General features: G+C 38.7%; 1 protein-coding gene across 1 annotated transcript in view; it reads left to right on the top strand.

Annotated features, from left to right (window-relative positions):
* The window catches only part of usp43a (ubiquitin specific peptidase 43a), a 426449-nt gene that overhangs the window by 395522 nt on the left and 13872 nt on the right, over window positions 1–17055 (top strand). Inside the window, exons 10-13 of the mRNA XM_043714590.1 lie at window positions 11280–11357; window positions 13211–13340; window positions 14676–14795; window positions 16023–16251. Of these exons, the coding sequence (XP_043570525.1) occupies window positions 11280–11357; window positions 13211–13340; window positions 14676–14795; window positions 16023–16251 (557 nt within the window). The remainder of the gene's footprint in view (window positions 1–11279; window positions 11358–13210; window positions 13341–14675; window positions 14796–16022; window positions 16252–17055) is intronic.

The raw sequence follows: 17055 nt of genomic DNA, 5'->3' as shown, positions 1-17055 counted from the left end.
AGAAAATGGATTATACAACTCATTGCCCATGCATTATGAACTTCGTATTTGATAGTAATTTTGTATTACTAGAATGCACCTGTTGACGCATATTTCTGTAGCTTGCTGTGCTTGAAGTTTTCAATGACCCAATCATGATTGGTCCACGAGGGACCTACTTTTCCTGGGCTTTGTGGACTGCTGTTGGATTTATTGTTTCTGCTTCAGGTTGCAAAACCTGCAGAGCTCATTTGGTTTAATTGTTAAGTCAAAATGCATCAATATTGATGGAAGCATAAATGAGATGATGGGCAAATCTCTTGTTTGTTATACAATCTACCCATTGTCCTTACCAGTGTAGGCTATAATGACTGTGAACAGGGTCGATAGCATCGATTTGTACCAGCAGTAAAGAGTTAAATTATAAAGAGAGGTCATACAACCTTTGAGTAGGAAAGAATAAATGAAGCTCTAATTAATGTCTTTACGGTATTTAGAGGATTTAATTAGATGATTAGAGCAAACCTATTTTCTCTGGTGGGTGAATCCAAAAGGGGGCATAACTTTTAAACTAATGTTATTTTACTATATATAAAGGTAAAGCAAATAATTTGGCAAAGATTAGTGATAAGCCAGAGGATTGAGAAATTTTTAAAAACCAACAAAAGATAACTAAAAAAATGGAGAAAATAAACTTTGAAGGTAAACTAAAAGGTAATACAGAGACAAACAAGAGCCTCTTTAAATATAGAAAATGGAAGAGAAAGGCCAAAGTGAATGAAGGCTCTTCAGAGAATGAGACAAGAGAAATATTCATGTGGAAGCAGCAAGTGACAGAGGGTTTGATAAATGCTTTGCATCAGTCTTCACAGTAGAAGACACTAATAGCATCCCAAAATTATTAAATACTCAAGCTGCAAAAGGTGGAGAGGAAATAAAAACAAAGACAAAAATAGTACAAGAGAAACTAATAGGGCTAAAGATCAAGAAGTCCCCTGGAATTGATGGATTGCATCCTAATTTATTAAAAGAAATAGCTATAGAGATTGTGGAGACATTGGTACTAACCTTCCAATGCCTTTTGATCCTGTATAAGTCTCAAAGGATTGGAAAACAGCCAATGAAGTACCCTTATTCAAATAAGGAGATTAAAAAAGGGTAACATTAGATCAGTTGGCTTAACGCCATTTATTGGGAAAGTGGTAGAGCCTATTGTGAAGGATGTAATAGCAGAGAATTTCAAAATACATGATATGGTCAAGCAGAGACATGAGAGGAAATCAGGCTTGACAGATTTATTAGAATTCTTTACGGAGGTAACAAATCAGATAGATGAAGGGGATCCTATGTACAGGACATTAGTGAGACGTCTTCTGGAGTACTGTGGGCAGTTCTGGTTGCCCTGTTTTAGGAAGGATATTATTAAGCTGGTCAGAAGAAATTTAGCAAGATGTTGCCAGAAATTGAGTTATAAGAAGAGGCTGGGACTTTTTTCACTGGAACATAGGAGGTTGAGGGATGACCTTATCAAGATCTATAAAATCATGAGAAGTACACGATCTATTCCCCAGGGTAGGGGATTTCAAGACCAGGGGGCATATTTTTAAAGTGAGAGGAGAAAGATTTAAAAAAAGACATGGGGCAATTGTTTTACACAAAGTGGTACATGTGTGGAATGAACTTTAGAGGAAGTGATGGTTGCAGGTACAGTTATAATGTTGAAAATACATTTGGATAAGTGCAAGAATAAGAAATGTTTGGAGGGATATGGGCCAAGTGTAGGTAAATGGTACTAGTTTTGTTTCGGATAATGGCTGGCATGGACCAGTTGGACCAAAGGGTCTGCTTCCGTTCTGTGTCACTCTATGACTCAGTGGATGAAATATATTTGGATTTTCATAAGACATTTAAGGTTACTCAATAAGACCCCATGGTGTTGGGGTCTGGTATATTAGTATGGATTAGAGGATTGACTAACTAATACACAGTAAAAACTTGGATAAACTATAAGAATAGGTAAGACTTACTGCAACTGGACAAGGTGCTAGTGAGACTACATCTGGAGTGCTGTCAGCAGTTTTTATAGAATCGTAGAATCCATACAGTGTGGAAGCAGGCCATTTGGTCCATCGAGTTTACACTGACCTGCCAAAGAAATCCCGTCCAGGCCCACACCCTCACCGAATCCCTGCAACCCTGCATTTTCCATGACTAATCCACTTAACCTACACATCCCTGGACATTATGGGTAACTTACCATGGCCAATCCACTTAACCTGCAAATCTTTGGATTATGGGAGGAAACCAGAGTGACTGAATGAAACCAATGCAGACACAGAGAATGTGCAAACACCACATTGACAGTTGTCCGAGGGTAGAATCAAACCCGATTCCCTGACTGTGAGGCAGCAGTGCTGACCACTGAGCCACTATGCCGCCCTCCATTTTGATCCCCTTATTTAAGGGAAAATATTATTTTGTTGGAGGCAGTTCAGAGAAGGTTTACTGGGATCATTCTTGGTATGGGAGTATTGTCTTGTGAACAATGACTAAACAGGCTGGGACTCATTGGAATTTGGAAGAATGAGAGGTGATGTCATTGAGACATTGGATTCTTAAGGGGCTTGACAGGGTAAAAGGATGTTTCTCCTTATGGAATAGACTAGCACCAGAGTGCATAGTCTCAGAATTAAGGAGCCCCAATTTAAGACTGAGATGAGGAGAAATCTTCCCTCTCAGAGTCTTTGGAACTCCTTGCCACAGCGAGCTGTGGAGGCAGAGTCCTTGTGTATATTTAAAGCTGTGATAGATAGATTCTTGATCAGTAGGGGAAAGGACAGGAACGTGGACATCAGATCATCTGTGAGTCTATTGAATGGTGGAGCAGACTTGAGAGGTCGAACAACTTCCTTCTGTTACTATTTCTTATGGTCTTAAGGTGTTCATTTTCAGAATGGTAAATATAACTAGTGCAGTGCCACAAGGATCAGTGTTGGGAGCCCGTACTCACTGGACTTAGATGAATGAAGGGCAACCTTATTGAAACAGGTAGGATTGTTAGGAGTTCAGACAGGGCAGATGCAAAGGGGTTGTTTTCCCCTTGTGGAAGTATCTAATACCAGGCAGCATAATCTCAGAAAGATAAGGCCTATTTAAAACACGGATGAGGGGGAGTTTCTTCTCTCATAGGGTTGTGAGTCTCTGGCATTGTTTACCATAGAGGGCTGAACAGGCTCCATTGTTAAGCATATTCAATGCTGAAATAGCCCAATGTTTAATCAGTAAGGGAATCCAGGGATATGAGGAAGAATTGAGTATGTGGAATTGGCAGTTATTGGATCAGCCACGATCTTATTGAGTGGTGGAGCAGGCTTGATGTGCAATGGCTGACCTCTGCTCCGACATCATATGATCTCTCAGGTCTAAAGGAAATTTGGAGCTGTCTCCCCAAAAAGCTGTTGAAGCTCAGCCAATTCAAAATGTCAAAAGTAAGATTGATGGCCTTTTTATTATACAAAGGTATTAAGGAATGGAACCAAGACCGGTAAATGGAATTAAGATACAGATAAGCAACAATCTAATTCAATTGTGGAACAGGTTGAAGAGAATGAATGACCTACTTCTATTCCTGCATCCCCTCAGTTGATGGTGTTCCAACCATCATTCTACTCTTTTCATTCAGATCTGCTATTCTCAGAGATTCCATTTTCTGTCAAAATTTACCTGTTTTAAAAGGAATCGATTACAATGAAAACCCATTTGTCTGCCTTGCACATTATTTGTTTCATTCATGCTTTGCTTTGCTCCTTTGCCTCAGATGTTAAAAAATAGTATTAAAGGGGTATTTAATTACTATTGATCTTTGCCAGCTAATAGATAAAAATAAATTGTTTTAAAATTTTTTTCCCCTGATTGTAAATATGGATGACCTTTGACTCCAAATTATTCATCTGTCAGCGAGTATTAAAATTTGTTCCACTCTCTTTATTAGATCTCTCTCTGTCTCTCAGCCCTGTCTGTTTGCTTCTGTCTCCTTCTCTCTCTTGCTATCTGATCTTCCTCGCTGTCTTTCCCATCCTGCATTTAAAATAACTTTTCAAGTTAATAGAGCACAAAGTAAAAAAGGCTAACAAAAGGTAACACTAAAGGGTACTAATATATCAGGAAATTATTTGCATTTCCCATGAGGAAGTTTTACAATCCAAATGTTAGGTAAAGGAAAATGTCACCATTTCCACTGTGAGTTATTGCACTGAGCTAATTTACTAAATGTAATCCCTAGATTTTGGAAGAATATGACCATTAAACTATTAAAAGAAATGGATAATGACTTATTGTGAAACATTTCATTCTTCATTTTGTTTAAAACCTAATTTTGGATGTTAAAAATGGTCACTTGAGCATGCAATATTAACCACTGTTGAGATGTGGTTGGGTAAATAGCTGCCACTAGCCCCCTCCTCTGAATCGGTCTGCAGCACCAACTTGATTTGAAGTAGGAGCGAAAAGCTACCGATAGACTGATAAGAAAATGCTATTTTCTTGCATGAAAGCAATTAGGTACAAGTTACATTAGTAAAATGGACATTGTTACTGAGATTGGAGGAGATCTCAATGGTCTGTCTCCTTTGAAATCCAGAACTATTCTGTTTTTCCCCATGCCTTTCGTTATGGCATCATCAGATTGAGAGGAGTTTGTTGCAATTTTCAGCATTTACCCTTTCAGAACCATTGTCCTACGAAGCAGAAATCTCAGTTTCTGAGGAACAAAGCATCAAACAAAATTACAAATTAGTTTAAGCAGTTAATAGATGTTAATAGCCAGAATGTGCAGTCCTGTGGTAAGATGACTTTGACTATAATATGGCAACTATTGTAGGTTACATAGTGTAACCCCTTTTAAAAGCTAGAAAAACTGCCATGGTGCAGTTTATAGGAATAATAAGAACTACTTGTATTCACAAAGAGCCTTCAATTAACCATGCTTCCTCAAACTAATTTTATTGTAATAACATATTATGGTTTATTATTTGAATATTATATATTTCCAGAGATTTGAGCAACAAATCTGGGCTGGCAGTCTAGTGAAGAAGAGGGAGTGCTTCACTGTCAGATGTGCCATCTTTCAGATGATTCATTAATTCTGGCTCAAGGTTTTTTCTCAGCTGGATGTAAAATGTCCCCAGGCAGTATATATAGAAAAGTCAGGGTATCCCAGTCAAGATGTGTCACTCGACCAACATCAGCAGACTAAATGATCTCATCATTATCACATGGCTGTTTATGGGCCTTGATGTCTGCAAATTACACACTGTGTTTATTGTATTACTATAATGAATGAATTTCATAAGTACAGTATCTGTTTAGGAGACCTGGAGTTTTGTGCCTTATAAATTGAAGAATTTTCATTTGGCACCATTTTAATAACATAGGTATTGTCATGTTTTAAATCTATTCTTGCCCCTTTTATAATGTGTATTATATATGACCTTTTAAAATAAACAACATTTAGGATCACCTCTCTTTCCAATCAGGCTTAATGCATCCTATGACATATAATGGATCATTCCTAAATTTCTATCATAATAAAAGTGGCAACTTTGATTTGTGTGAATGAGCTGTATGCTGAGATGGATGACGTTAGGTAGAACCTCAATTTTGGCAGGTATTTTGTAGTCACTCTCCGTGCTCAGTGAGTTTTAATGTGACATATCTGAGTTTTGAACCACTAAGTTTCTTTATAAGTTGCTTCAGCTCCATCTATTGGCAGAAAGCCAGTTATGTAACCATCTTAACAACAAATGTAAGAAACAAAACAAAACTAATCTACGCACAGAATTGCACAGAGTATTACATGTGGCAAAGAGCAGTGTAAAGTGTCAATCAATAATCAATAAAAATCTTGATGCATTTTTGTACAGTCAGAGGAGGATTTATAAGTTATTGGAGAATTTATAGATTTCTAATAATCTTTGAATTTTATTTAGCCAATTGATTGCATGTGATACATTATGGGACCTTGTACCTTATATTAAATATTTACACAATGGAAAGATAGAAGTGTACACCACAGTCCCAGCTTTAGACGCTTGGTATAAAGCACGTCAATCATGGATACAATTATTCTAAGCATGACTAATTAAATTTGTAACTCATTGACCGTTCAACAATTTTATTGAGAGAATCACTAACTGTATAGATCAGGAAGATCACAGGTTGTTTCCCAGAGAGTCAGCTCATCTTTGATGAGATAGATGCAAGTTTCTAAAATTAGAAAGGGAGGTTTGGCTTCTATTCCTGATCCTAATCAGGTTCCAGTGAGTTTTAATAATGTGTATATTTAAGCATTAGATGAGAACACCATCACAATTGGATAATCCTCTCTTGTATTTATCAAATTAGCTTGCAGTTGTGTAGAACCATATTGGAGATGTGAATATTGTCACTGATTTCAGTCCCATACCAGGAGGGCTTGAACATGCAGATACAACTGCCCCCTACAGGTAGCTCCTACCTGTGTCTGTCCAGCAAGGGCACAGGAATGTGTCATTGTGGTACATTGTGTTTGGTTGATGCACATATCTTGGTTGAATAGTTGACAGTGTTTGCCAACTTGACTTGAGTGTAAAGCTTGCAGCGGTGCATTTCTCCCCCTCTTGTTTTCCTCCATCAGCACCTCCAGCACACTGACTGAAAACCTGCTCTGTCTCATGTTGTACCATTCCTTGCAGTTTCCCCGAATATATTCACTTCTGGCATGATTCCCAGCACCAGTTATAAACAGAATGCACCTCCCATTTAGGTGTGCAGTCTAGCTTTAAATCATGATGGGAAGTCACTACATATTTTGTCATTTATTTGGTCATGGGGTGTGGGTGTTGCTGACTGGGCCAGGCTTTGTTACCCATCACTAATTGCCCTTGAGAAGGTGATGGTGAGCCAATATTGGCTCCTCTGCTGATGTAGAGAGCAAATCAATAATCAGAAAAAACAGACTCGTGCCTGGATTTTCAACAGTGTCCCTGCATTCATGTATCACAATCGCTGTGTCTCTTTTTGAGGATTATCCGATTTATTTCCCACTTGTATTTTATTTACTGTCCATTTTTAATGATACTTGAGGTGGAGAGTTTAAATCGTTTGCTGCATGAATTAACAACTCCCCAGAGTTATTATCAAATGGCAGACACTTGAGAAATCAGTCAGGAAGCAAACCAAAAATCACAATCATCTGAAAAGATAACAATCTATGAACTAAAAATTCACAAACAGAAAGAGCTGTACACTCAATTTAACAGAGGGACAGATAGCAGAGTAGATTTGTCAGCCTTCCCTGAAGCACTTTTATATTGCCGACCTTATGCTGCTGGCTGGACACAGCCACTCTGGTGATGTCATTATGATTGATCTCACTGCTGCAACACAGCATGTAAAGTCTAAGTTGTCTTAGACTTAACAACTTAATTAAATGTAAACACAAATGTAGTTACCCTGAATCGATAAAACTCAGTAAAATTCAACTTGGCCATTTAGATTTCCTTATTGTTCTCCCCACCACTCTCAAAATAATAGTGGTTGAGATTAGTGCAGGTATTTATTTTCATCCTTTATGAAGTCATTGTTAAAAGTATTTATTGTTCATTTTAGACACTTTGACTTAGAAATGTCTTAATTCTCCATGTATATGCTACATCTCAGCTTGAAATTTCAATTTACAGTGCATCAAAATACACAGTATATTTATAATGTAATCAGTTCTGATTATAGATGTTGATCAGACTTTTACCTGCTGAAGGCAACCATGTAGTCATTATTACTTTCAAAGAGCATATTGTTTACGTGTAGAATTCAAAGTTTCCAAAGAACCCTTTAAGATGGTTGAAACGGCTTCCAGGAAGGGCGCAGTGAAATTCAAACCAGTTTAATTCATCCTTACCCATGCCATAGTTGCTTCTAAGGTTGGATGTTTTTAAACAAATCTTGAGCAACCTACTTTCCACCACTTCCTGTACAATTGCAGCTGTAAGCACTCCCCAGAAGTTGTTGTTCTGCACTAAACTGGTGAGGCATAATATGACACACCTTTCCTGATAGCTGAAAAGACCCAATTCTTGAGAGACAGCTTCTGTCAAAGGTGTTGCACACAGAGTTACCAAGTATCAATATCGTTCGCTGTTTTTGGTGTTGGCATCCTTTGCCAAAATGCTGTAGCCACTGGGCAACATGGTGATGCATGGCAGGCTCCAGGAAATGTTGCCACTTTCCTGTGTATCCATTCGTAACTGCCAAGTGCGATACTCGATGTTTAGGGCCTTCATGTCACATCTCACAAGCATCATTGACGCAGAGCTTCGGAGGGTTCACTGGTCATCTAGCTTTGGCTACCTCACCACACAGAAGGTCATTGAGTTTCTGACTGTCATTCTGTGAATGTTCCCAGGATAATGAATGCACCTGTGTCTAAGGCGGGCAGCACGGTGGCTCAGTGGTGAGCACTACTGCCTCACAGTGCCAGGGACCTGGGTTTGATTTCATCCTCGGACAACTGTCTGTGTGGATTTTGCACATTTGCCCCATGTCTGCATGGGTTTTCCCTGGGTGCGCCGGTTTCCTCCCACAATCCAAAGGTGTGCAGGTTAGACACATTGGCCATGCTAAATTGCCCAGTGTGTGCAGGGCAATGGGAAATGCAGTGTCACAGGAATTGAATAGGGTGGGGGTGGGGGGGATGGTTGAGATGCTGTTCGGAGATTCAGCGTGGACTTGATGGGCTGAATGGCCTGCTTCCAAACTGTAGGGATTTAATGATTTTAATAAACATTAAATTAAACAGGTTGTAAGAAGCATTTGCACATTAAATTCTGCTTGAATTCCAGATGTGTAGGCGATCAGTAGTCACATTCTTGATTTGACTACCTGGGTTTGCGTTTGCTCGTTTGTTATTGTTGCATAACCTTAATGCTGAGCTTCAAATGTCACTCCTATTTTCCCACCAACACGATCTGCTCTTAGTTCTGCAGTAATACTTATCACTGCCATGTCTTATTGTATTTTTATTTGTTCATGGGATATAGTATCTCTCTGGCAAGGTCAGAATTCACTACCCAAACCTAATTGTCCTTCAGAACCTTTTGAGTCAAGCTGGTGCAAAAAAGAAGGAAAGTTGAGTTATTTTGGGGGGTTCAGGTATCCCCCGCTATCCAAAAGTAGAGCATTCCCAGGAAACCTTTCGTAAGCCAAAAATGGTGTAAAGCAAACACGCATGGTTTATATGGGAAAAACAGAAGTCCGCTTTGGAATCACGAAAACAGGTACTAGTGTAAGGCTTTCATAAAAGTGAAGTGGCATAAAGCGAACGTTTGAAAAATGGGGGATACCTGTATAGGAAGAAAGATGGAATATGGTACTAAGATACAGGATGGGCCATTGAAAGGTGGAACAGGCTCAAGGGACTGAATGGCCTACTTCTGCTGCAAGGTTCTGTGTAATCAGTGTCCTGTAGGCTAAGGAAATATCTGCCCTTTAAAGCCGAAACCCCGGGTTTTAATATTTTGTTATGTAAGCAAATAACACATTCTCTTAAACACAAGTTGAAATTGCTGGGACAACTCAGCAGGTCTGTCAGCATCTGTGTTAAGCAAAGTTGACATTTCGAGTCCAGTGACCCTTCTTCAAAACACAGAAGAGTCTTTCTCTCCACTGATAGTGCCAGACCTGCTTAGTTACCTCAGCAATTTATGATTTTGTATCTGAGTTCCAACATCCAGAGTTACAGAGTGCTTCAGCACGAAGAAAGTCCCTTTGGCCCAAATTGGTCCATGCCGACCAAAATGTCCAACAACACTAACACCTTTTCCCTGCACTTGGCCCATATCCTTCTAAACCTTTCCTATCCCAATTTTGGTCCAAATGCCTTTTGAATGTTGTTCATGTATCAGCCTCACCACTTCTGCTGGCAGCTCATTCCAAATGCATATCACCCTCTGTGTAAAATAGTTGCTCCATCAGGTTCCCGTTATTCTTTCCCCTCTAACCTTAAACTGATGCCCTCTAGTCCTTGACTCCCCAACCTTGGGAAAAAGACTGAGTGCATTCACCCTATCTATGCCTCTCATGATCTTATATACTTCTATAATATCCTTTTTTTTTGTTTAACACATTCTCGTAGTTGTACACAATAGTTCTAAAAACACTGTTACATCCCCTCACCAACAGTGCCAACCTTCATAAGCCATTCATTCATTTGTAGGAAATACCAAAGCAATAAAGAAAATGATTCCTAGCAAAAAATGAGGTTACTTTTTTAAAATGAATTATGCATTAGAGAGACCACACAAACCTCAATTGCTTTTTTTGCCCAAACCTTCAATACCAGCTGCCCACAAATGGCAGAGTCTGCATTGGACTTATCAATGATCTCGGAACCCATCAAAATGGAGTGGAATCAAATCACTGGCGTTTCTAAGAGATTGCCTGAGAAGATAACATCTACAACACTCTACATTAATGTCTTAGTCCTGCATTTCTCATCATGCCTTCGGAAACCTCAAAATCTATTCCTGATTTTTCTTTTGGTCACTAGTCCAATCCTTCACCTAATCCTCAATCTCTAGTAATTCTGCTTCTGAAGTGCTCAGGGATGTTTCTTTCACATTAAGAGCACCGTTCATATTTAATTGCAGTTTATATTGGTGAAGTAAAACTGCTTAATACTATTGTTGTGTCAGCACCGAATTTGGAGCAAACATTCTCCCATCACTCATTCCAGAATCAGATAAAGTCCAAACATTGGATTGACAGTTTTACCTCATTGAGTTGGTGCAAGACAATGTCACAGCAGTCCTGCAGGAATGTAACAGCACTATAATGTGCACATAATTAAAATTCATAATTTTTTTTTAGGTTAAATCAATCTTTGTTTCTTGGACTGTATCATTTAGACAGGACCAGTAATGAGTAGGTTTACAAGGTTCTAAAGCATGCCAGCACTCAAACAATGTCAACTGAATAGACAGTTACTGTCTTGCGGGGAGGCAGCCTTAGTAAGTCTCAATCAGGATTCAGTAGATGTCCAAAGTAAGGCTGCTATCTCAGATGTTAAACAAGTATCACTCAGTGTAATTACAGAGGAAAATATCTTTTGACAGATTACTTTTCAGCACTGATGATGTGACAACTTTCATTTGCTGCTCCCTCCTAAGTTTGAATTAAGTAGATGTGTGAAGAAAGTTCATCCTCAATGTAAGTGCCATGTATAAAAGTTGAGTTGAATTGTTCTAACATGCAGTTGTTATTTTTAGGGCATTGCGTTCCTGTGGCCTAGGTGGGCCCCCACATATAAAACTTGTCCTGGAATGGGATCAAAAGACGAAAGATAGGTGAGTCTATATATGTAGGAACCTGAACTGAATCAGTTTTTGGCTTTCATTAGTAAGAATATGATGCTGAATTATGTTCAAATGTAAAATGAGCATTGTGGCTTACATTGAAAGTGAGTTTTCTGATGGATCTTATAAGTGAGAAAATATGAGAGAATGGAAACACCAGTGAACAACTGGCATAGCATTGAAGATTCAAGTATGATGGTCAAGTTCCTTACATATAATAGAATTCAGAATTACAGAGTTCCAAACCAGTAGCCTCAACTATACTCAGGTCTCTCACACAGCTATCCACTTACCTCAAATGTCAGCAAACTCTTCAAAAAGCCTCATCTCCCACCATCCAGATTGCTCTGTTACAAGACTCAGCAGGGCAAGATGAAACTCTCTTGTATTCTGGACCAGATCTCTCAGCCTCATACTCAGTTTATAGTCAGACCAATGAAAGACTAAGATGAACAGACAAATATGTGAATTAGAAGCAGAATTAGGCCGTTCAGCCCTCAAATCTGCTCCATTAAGGTCATGGCTGATCTGATTATTTCACATTCTCACCAACTCCCAAAAACCTTTCACATCCTTGTTTATCAATAATGTATCTAACTTTATCTTAAGAATAGTCAAGATTGTGTTTTCATTGCCTTTTGAGGAATGGAGATACAAATACTTTCAAACCTTTGTGAGGCAACAGTTCTTGTAAATTCTGCCTTAAACAGCGACATCTTATTTTTAAACAGTGACTTTAGTTCTAAACTCTGAAGAGGAACGTCCACTCTGTCTGGACTTCTCAGGAATGTTTATTACCATGGATATAAGCCTAATCTTTCTTTACAAGACAACCTACCCATTTCAGGCATTAGACTAGTAAAGCTTCTCTGAACTGCTTCTTGCCTAACATGGGGCAAGTTCACATTTTTCCACATTATTTCTTCATCCGTGGGACAATGTGAAATGACATTGATTCAGTTCATTACCTGTAATATCCCACATCAGATAAAAACATAAGCGTAAAGATAGGTAAAGACATGGGCGGCACAGTGGCTCAGTGGTTAGCACTGCTGCCTCACAGTACCACGGTCCCAGGTTCAATTCTGGCCTCGGGTGACTGTCTGTGTGGAGTTTGCACATTCTCGTGTGTGGGTTTCCTCTGGGTGCTCTGCTTTCCTCCCACAGCACTAAAGATGTGCAGGTCAGGTGAATTGGCCATGCTAAATTGCCCATAGTGTTAGGTGCATTAGTCAGAGGGTGGGTGGGTTACTGTTCGGAGGGTCGGTATGGACTTGAAGGGCCTGTTTCCACACTGTAGGGAATCTAATCTAATCAGTGAATAAGTTGAGAGGCACTTTGTAAAATCAAATCAACTTCTATTGATCTACTATTACAAAAGTGCATAAGCAATATGCTCACATAGAGATTGGGCATCTCACCTGTAATGGAAGTCAAACTCGGCCAGTATATTCTGACCTCAGATAATGCAGGTCAGGAGCCCATTTTGGCGTTCTCAAAATTATAAGGGTTTAAGTTGTTGATTATGACCACAAATACAAGCTCAGAAGAGAGATGGTAACCATGTAATTCTATTTTAAATATTTCACCGAGAAGTTGGTTAATATGACACAAATTGACCAGGACGATAATGATGTTGACTACGTCAACAATTTTAAGAATAAGCATAATTTTTGTGAAGATAATTATTCAGAGATATAAGTGACAGAGACCAGTATTGTTTAGGATTAAGTGGCTGAATTGTAATGGTTTTCCAAAGCAGTGTATTCTGATGCACCATTTGCCAGATCAATAAGGCTTCAATAAAATGTGTAACTGCAGTAGCATATGTCTTTGCTTTACAGCTTGTTTGGAAATATTCAGGAAGAAGTTGTCCAGGATGGAGAGAGTGTTCGGATTCAACAGCAGGCACATCAGCAGGCACACAGCTGTACATTGGCCGAGTGCTTTGAACTATACACCAAGGAGGAACAGGTAAAGAGGACAGTTGGGCTGTCCAACAAATACAGGGCAGTACACCCATTACTGGTGAGAGACAGAATTTAGCTGCATCTTTTAAAATGATCAGTGGTGGCAATTAGCACATTTAACAGAGTAAATAGCTTGAGGCGTTTCACAGGAGCCGTATCATGAGTGCTGTGCCACAGGTATCGTTGCTGGGTCCTCTCCTCTCTCCAGTTTATATTAAATAATTGGATGAAGGGATTGAAGGTATAGTAGCTATGTTTGCTGATGACACAAAGATAGATAGAAAAGTGACTTGTGACAAGGACATCAGAGCTTAAAAAGGGATATGGATAGGTTAAGACCTGACAAATAGAGCACAATTTGGGAAGATAGGAAATGGTCCACTGCGACAGAAAGAATAAAAAAGAAGCCATTTATTGAAATGGTGAAAGGTTGCAGAACTCTGAGATGCAGAGAGATCTGAATCTCCTCACACATAAATCTCAGAAGTGTGCAGGGCCAGCAAATAATCAGACTTTCTTTATTGTAAGGGAAATTGAATGCAAGAGTATGGAGCTAATGCCTCAGTTATACAGGGCATTTATGAGACTATATCTAGAGCACTATGTACTGTACTGATCACCATACTTATGGAAGCATGGTAATGTGTTGGAGGCAGTTGGAATGAGTGAATTGTCTCATGGTGAAAGGCTAGTCAAGCCAAGCCTATATCCTTTAGAGTTTAGAAGAGTTAAAGGTGGCTTAATTGAACCATCAAAGATCCTGAGGAAACTTGACCAGGTTGATTTTGAAAGGATATTTCCTCTTGTGGGAGCATCTATAACTGGGGGTCAGAGTTGAAAAACAAGAGGCACCTATTTAAAACTGAGATGAGGAAACATATTTTTTTCTTGAAGGGTTGTTAGACTTTGGAATTCCCTTCCTCAAAGGGCAATGGGTGCAGAAGCTATAAATATGGCAGAGGTGAATAGATTCTTGATTACCAAGTAGATTAAAAATGATCAGGGATATGCAGGAGTGTAAAGTTGAGATTAAAATCAGATCAGCCATGATCTTACTGAATGACAGAGCAGGCTCAAAAGAGCAAATGGCCTACGCTTGTTGCTTGTTCACATGCGCATATGTTTGTATGTTCATATTATAAGCATTTTTATAAGTGGCAAATTGTTGATCATAAATTATTGATTATCAGCTTGTGGTGCCAGACAACATTATGTCTGTGCACTCAATTAGTGTGAATAGGGAACTAAATTAACATGAAATTTTATTTTCAGTTGAAAGTTATACCTTCAGCCCGACAAGAACTTTGAAGGTCAATGTGGTACACTTGTTTCTCTGCAGTTAGCCCCAGATGATGCATGGCGATGCCCTCATTGTAAAAATCTTCAGCAGGGGATGGTCAAGCTTAATCTATGGACGCTGCCTGACATTCTTATAATTCATCTGAAGCGATTCCGACAGGTATTTCAGCATTAAATTTTGCATAACTAATTTATTTAACCATTTTTGCTCCTTTGAGAATAAGTTTGGTATAAACTGACTCTCTTTGGCAACTGCATAGAGTGTACGTTATTGTGTGGTTATATTTATAGATAGGCTATTTCATACAGTTTCATTTTTAGGAATAGTGAGCTATAAACAATATATCAAAAAATACTGCAATAGTATTCCTAATTCAGCCTACCTCAGTGCATAGATAGGGCCTTGTCCTATCAAATACATTTCCCTGTATTGAGTTAAAACTGTGTTTTGTGATTGTAGCGACGTATCTTACGGTATGATGAAGTTCTTTTGTTGTTTTAGCAAAACTACCATTCATTTCATTTAAACTAGTTACAAACATTTACACACAATTACACTTCAAACAGATTTGTTTATAATAACAATTCTGTGTCTTTGTATTGGACGTTTAATGGGTTTAAATTTAATGACATTTAATCAGTTGGGAATTGAGATATATGGGAAAAAGGTAGGAAAGTGAAGTTGAGGATTATAGACCAGCAATCGTCTTATTAAATTGCGAAGTAAACTTGATGGAATGACTGGCCTGCTCTGCTGCTATGTATTACGGTTTTACGGAACTGAAATAAAGATCAAACATCAAGGTATCGACTTGAATTCTCTGTAAGTACTTATTTTTTTGGATTAGGAGAGAACGTGCTTCCTAACAGGGCTGTGGGTGTACCTATACCATGTGGACTGCAGAGGTCCAAGAAGGCAACTTGCCACCACCTTCACAAGGGCAACGAGAGAGAGGGAATTAATGTTTCCCTAGCCAGCAGTGTCCACATCTGTGAATGAATGTTAAACAGGTCATTGTTAATGCTCTTGATGGAATTGGTCAGAGGTGTTTTTCTTTGGTGTCATAAGCATTTCACACACACAGAGAAAGCACAATTAATTACACACCCTGTACTGACATTTAAAGGGTTGAGGAGCTAGTAATGCAATTATTGTTTGCAGAGCTGCCGACACTTGTAATTCTGTTCACTTTGCAAGAGATTTAATTGGTCAGCCTCATGTGAATAGACTCTTTTCCTTTCACTCTGTGAATTGTAAGCACTAAAAGGATGATGAAAATCAGTAACTTGCGTACAAAATTATGCTAATACCTAATTTTTCATTTTTAGGGATTTTAGCACATTACAGAAGCCATTGAAAGTTAATGTGTGACAATTAAATTTTCAGATGGGAGAGAGAAGAACTAAACTCTCTACTCTGGTAAAATTCCCACTAAGTGGCCTCGATATGACACCTCATGTAGCAAAACGAACTCAGAACACCAAGAATTTTTTATCCCACTGGTCACCATGGCGGAGACCACGTTTTCCTTCAGGAAGTAATCATGAAAACTACTTGTATGATTTGTATGCCGTGTGCAATCACCACGGGAGCATGCAAGGAGGTCACTATACAGGTAGGCCAGCAACCCCTCGGTACACTTATGACAGTCAATATTATTCCATTTTCACACCTGTAAAGCATGTAATCTTATTGTTTATCTTTCCATATCATGTTAGTAATTCAGAACAATCTCAAAATCTTGTGTACTTGGCTAGTTTCTGAAATACGTAAGTGTATTTCAATGTTCAGCTTTCCTGACTTGTCAATTCTGAATTGCCTTAGCCTCAGTTAATCAGCAGTAACATTTTGTGACCTGGAGAGGACTAAGCTTCTGCATTCACTTCTATACCTGCAAGTCAGAATATCATTTAATTCACAGCAACATCCCTACAGAAGACCCATTGATAATGCCCAACAACATTGGGTACATTACACCTTCTATATAACTTTGTCCTGTGCCACGCTTCATTCAAATTTGCAGAAAAGCTCATTATTTTGCAATTAACATTTATATCATTCAGAATAGCCTGCATTATAACTGTCCTCAATATGCATTCTAAACAAAAGAACACATCTTAAGTATAATCACTAGTTTTATAGTGAGCAGCCATTACAAGAAGTCTTCACTATATAGACATTTGATTTCTTAGAATTGTATGCACTTCTGGTGTTCCCCAATGTTTTATTATCATGTCGACACTGATAATACTTGAAGCCACAACTGATTGTGTTGCATTTAATTGGTCATGCTATAATTTCTGTTAAAATAACCATTGAATTTGACTGTAATTACCGGTGTGTTGGAGCAACAATTGCAGCAGTAAAACTCTGATCCCAAAACACAATTTCCTTACAATGTCTGCACAGATTGGCAAGA

Source organism: Chiloscyllium plagiosum, chromosome 24, assembly GCF_004010195.1.
Source record: "Chiloscyllium plagiosum isolate BGI_BamShark_2017 chromosome 24, ASM401019v2, whole genome shotgun sequence".
NCBI lineage: Eukaryota > Metazoa > Chordata > Chondrichthyes > Orectolobiformes > Hemiscylliidae > Chiloscyllium > Chiloscyllium plagiosum.
The sequence above is the reverse complement of the archived record's forward strand: the minus strand, read 5'-3'. Positions and strand labels throughout refer to the sequence as shown.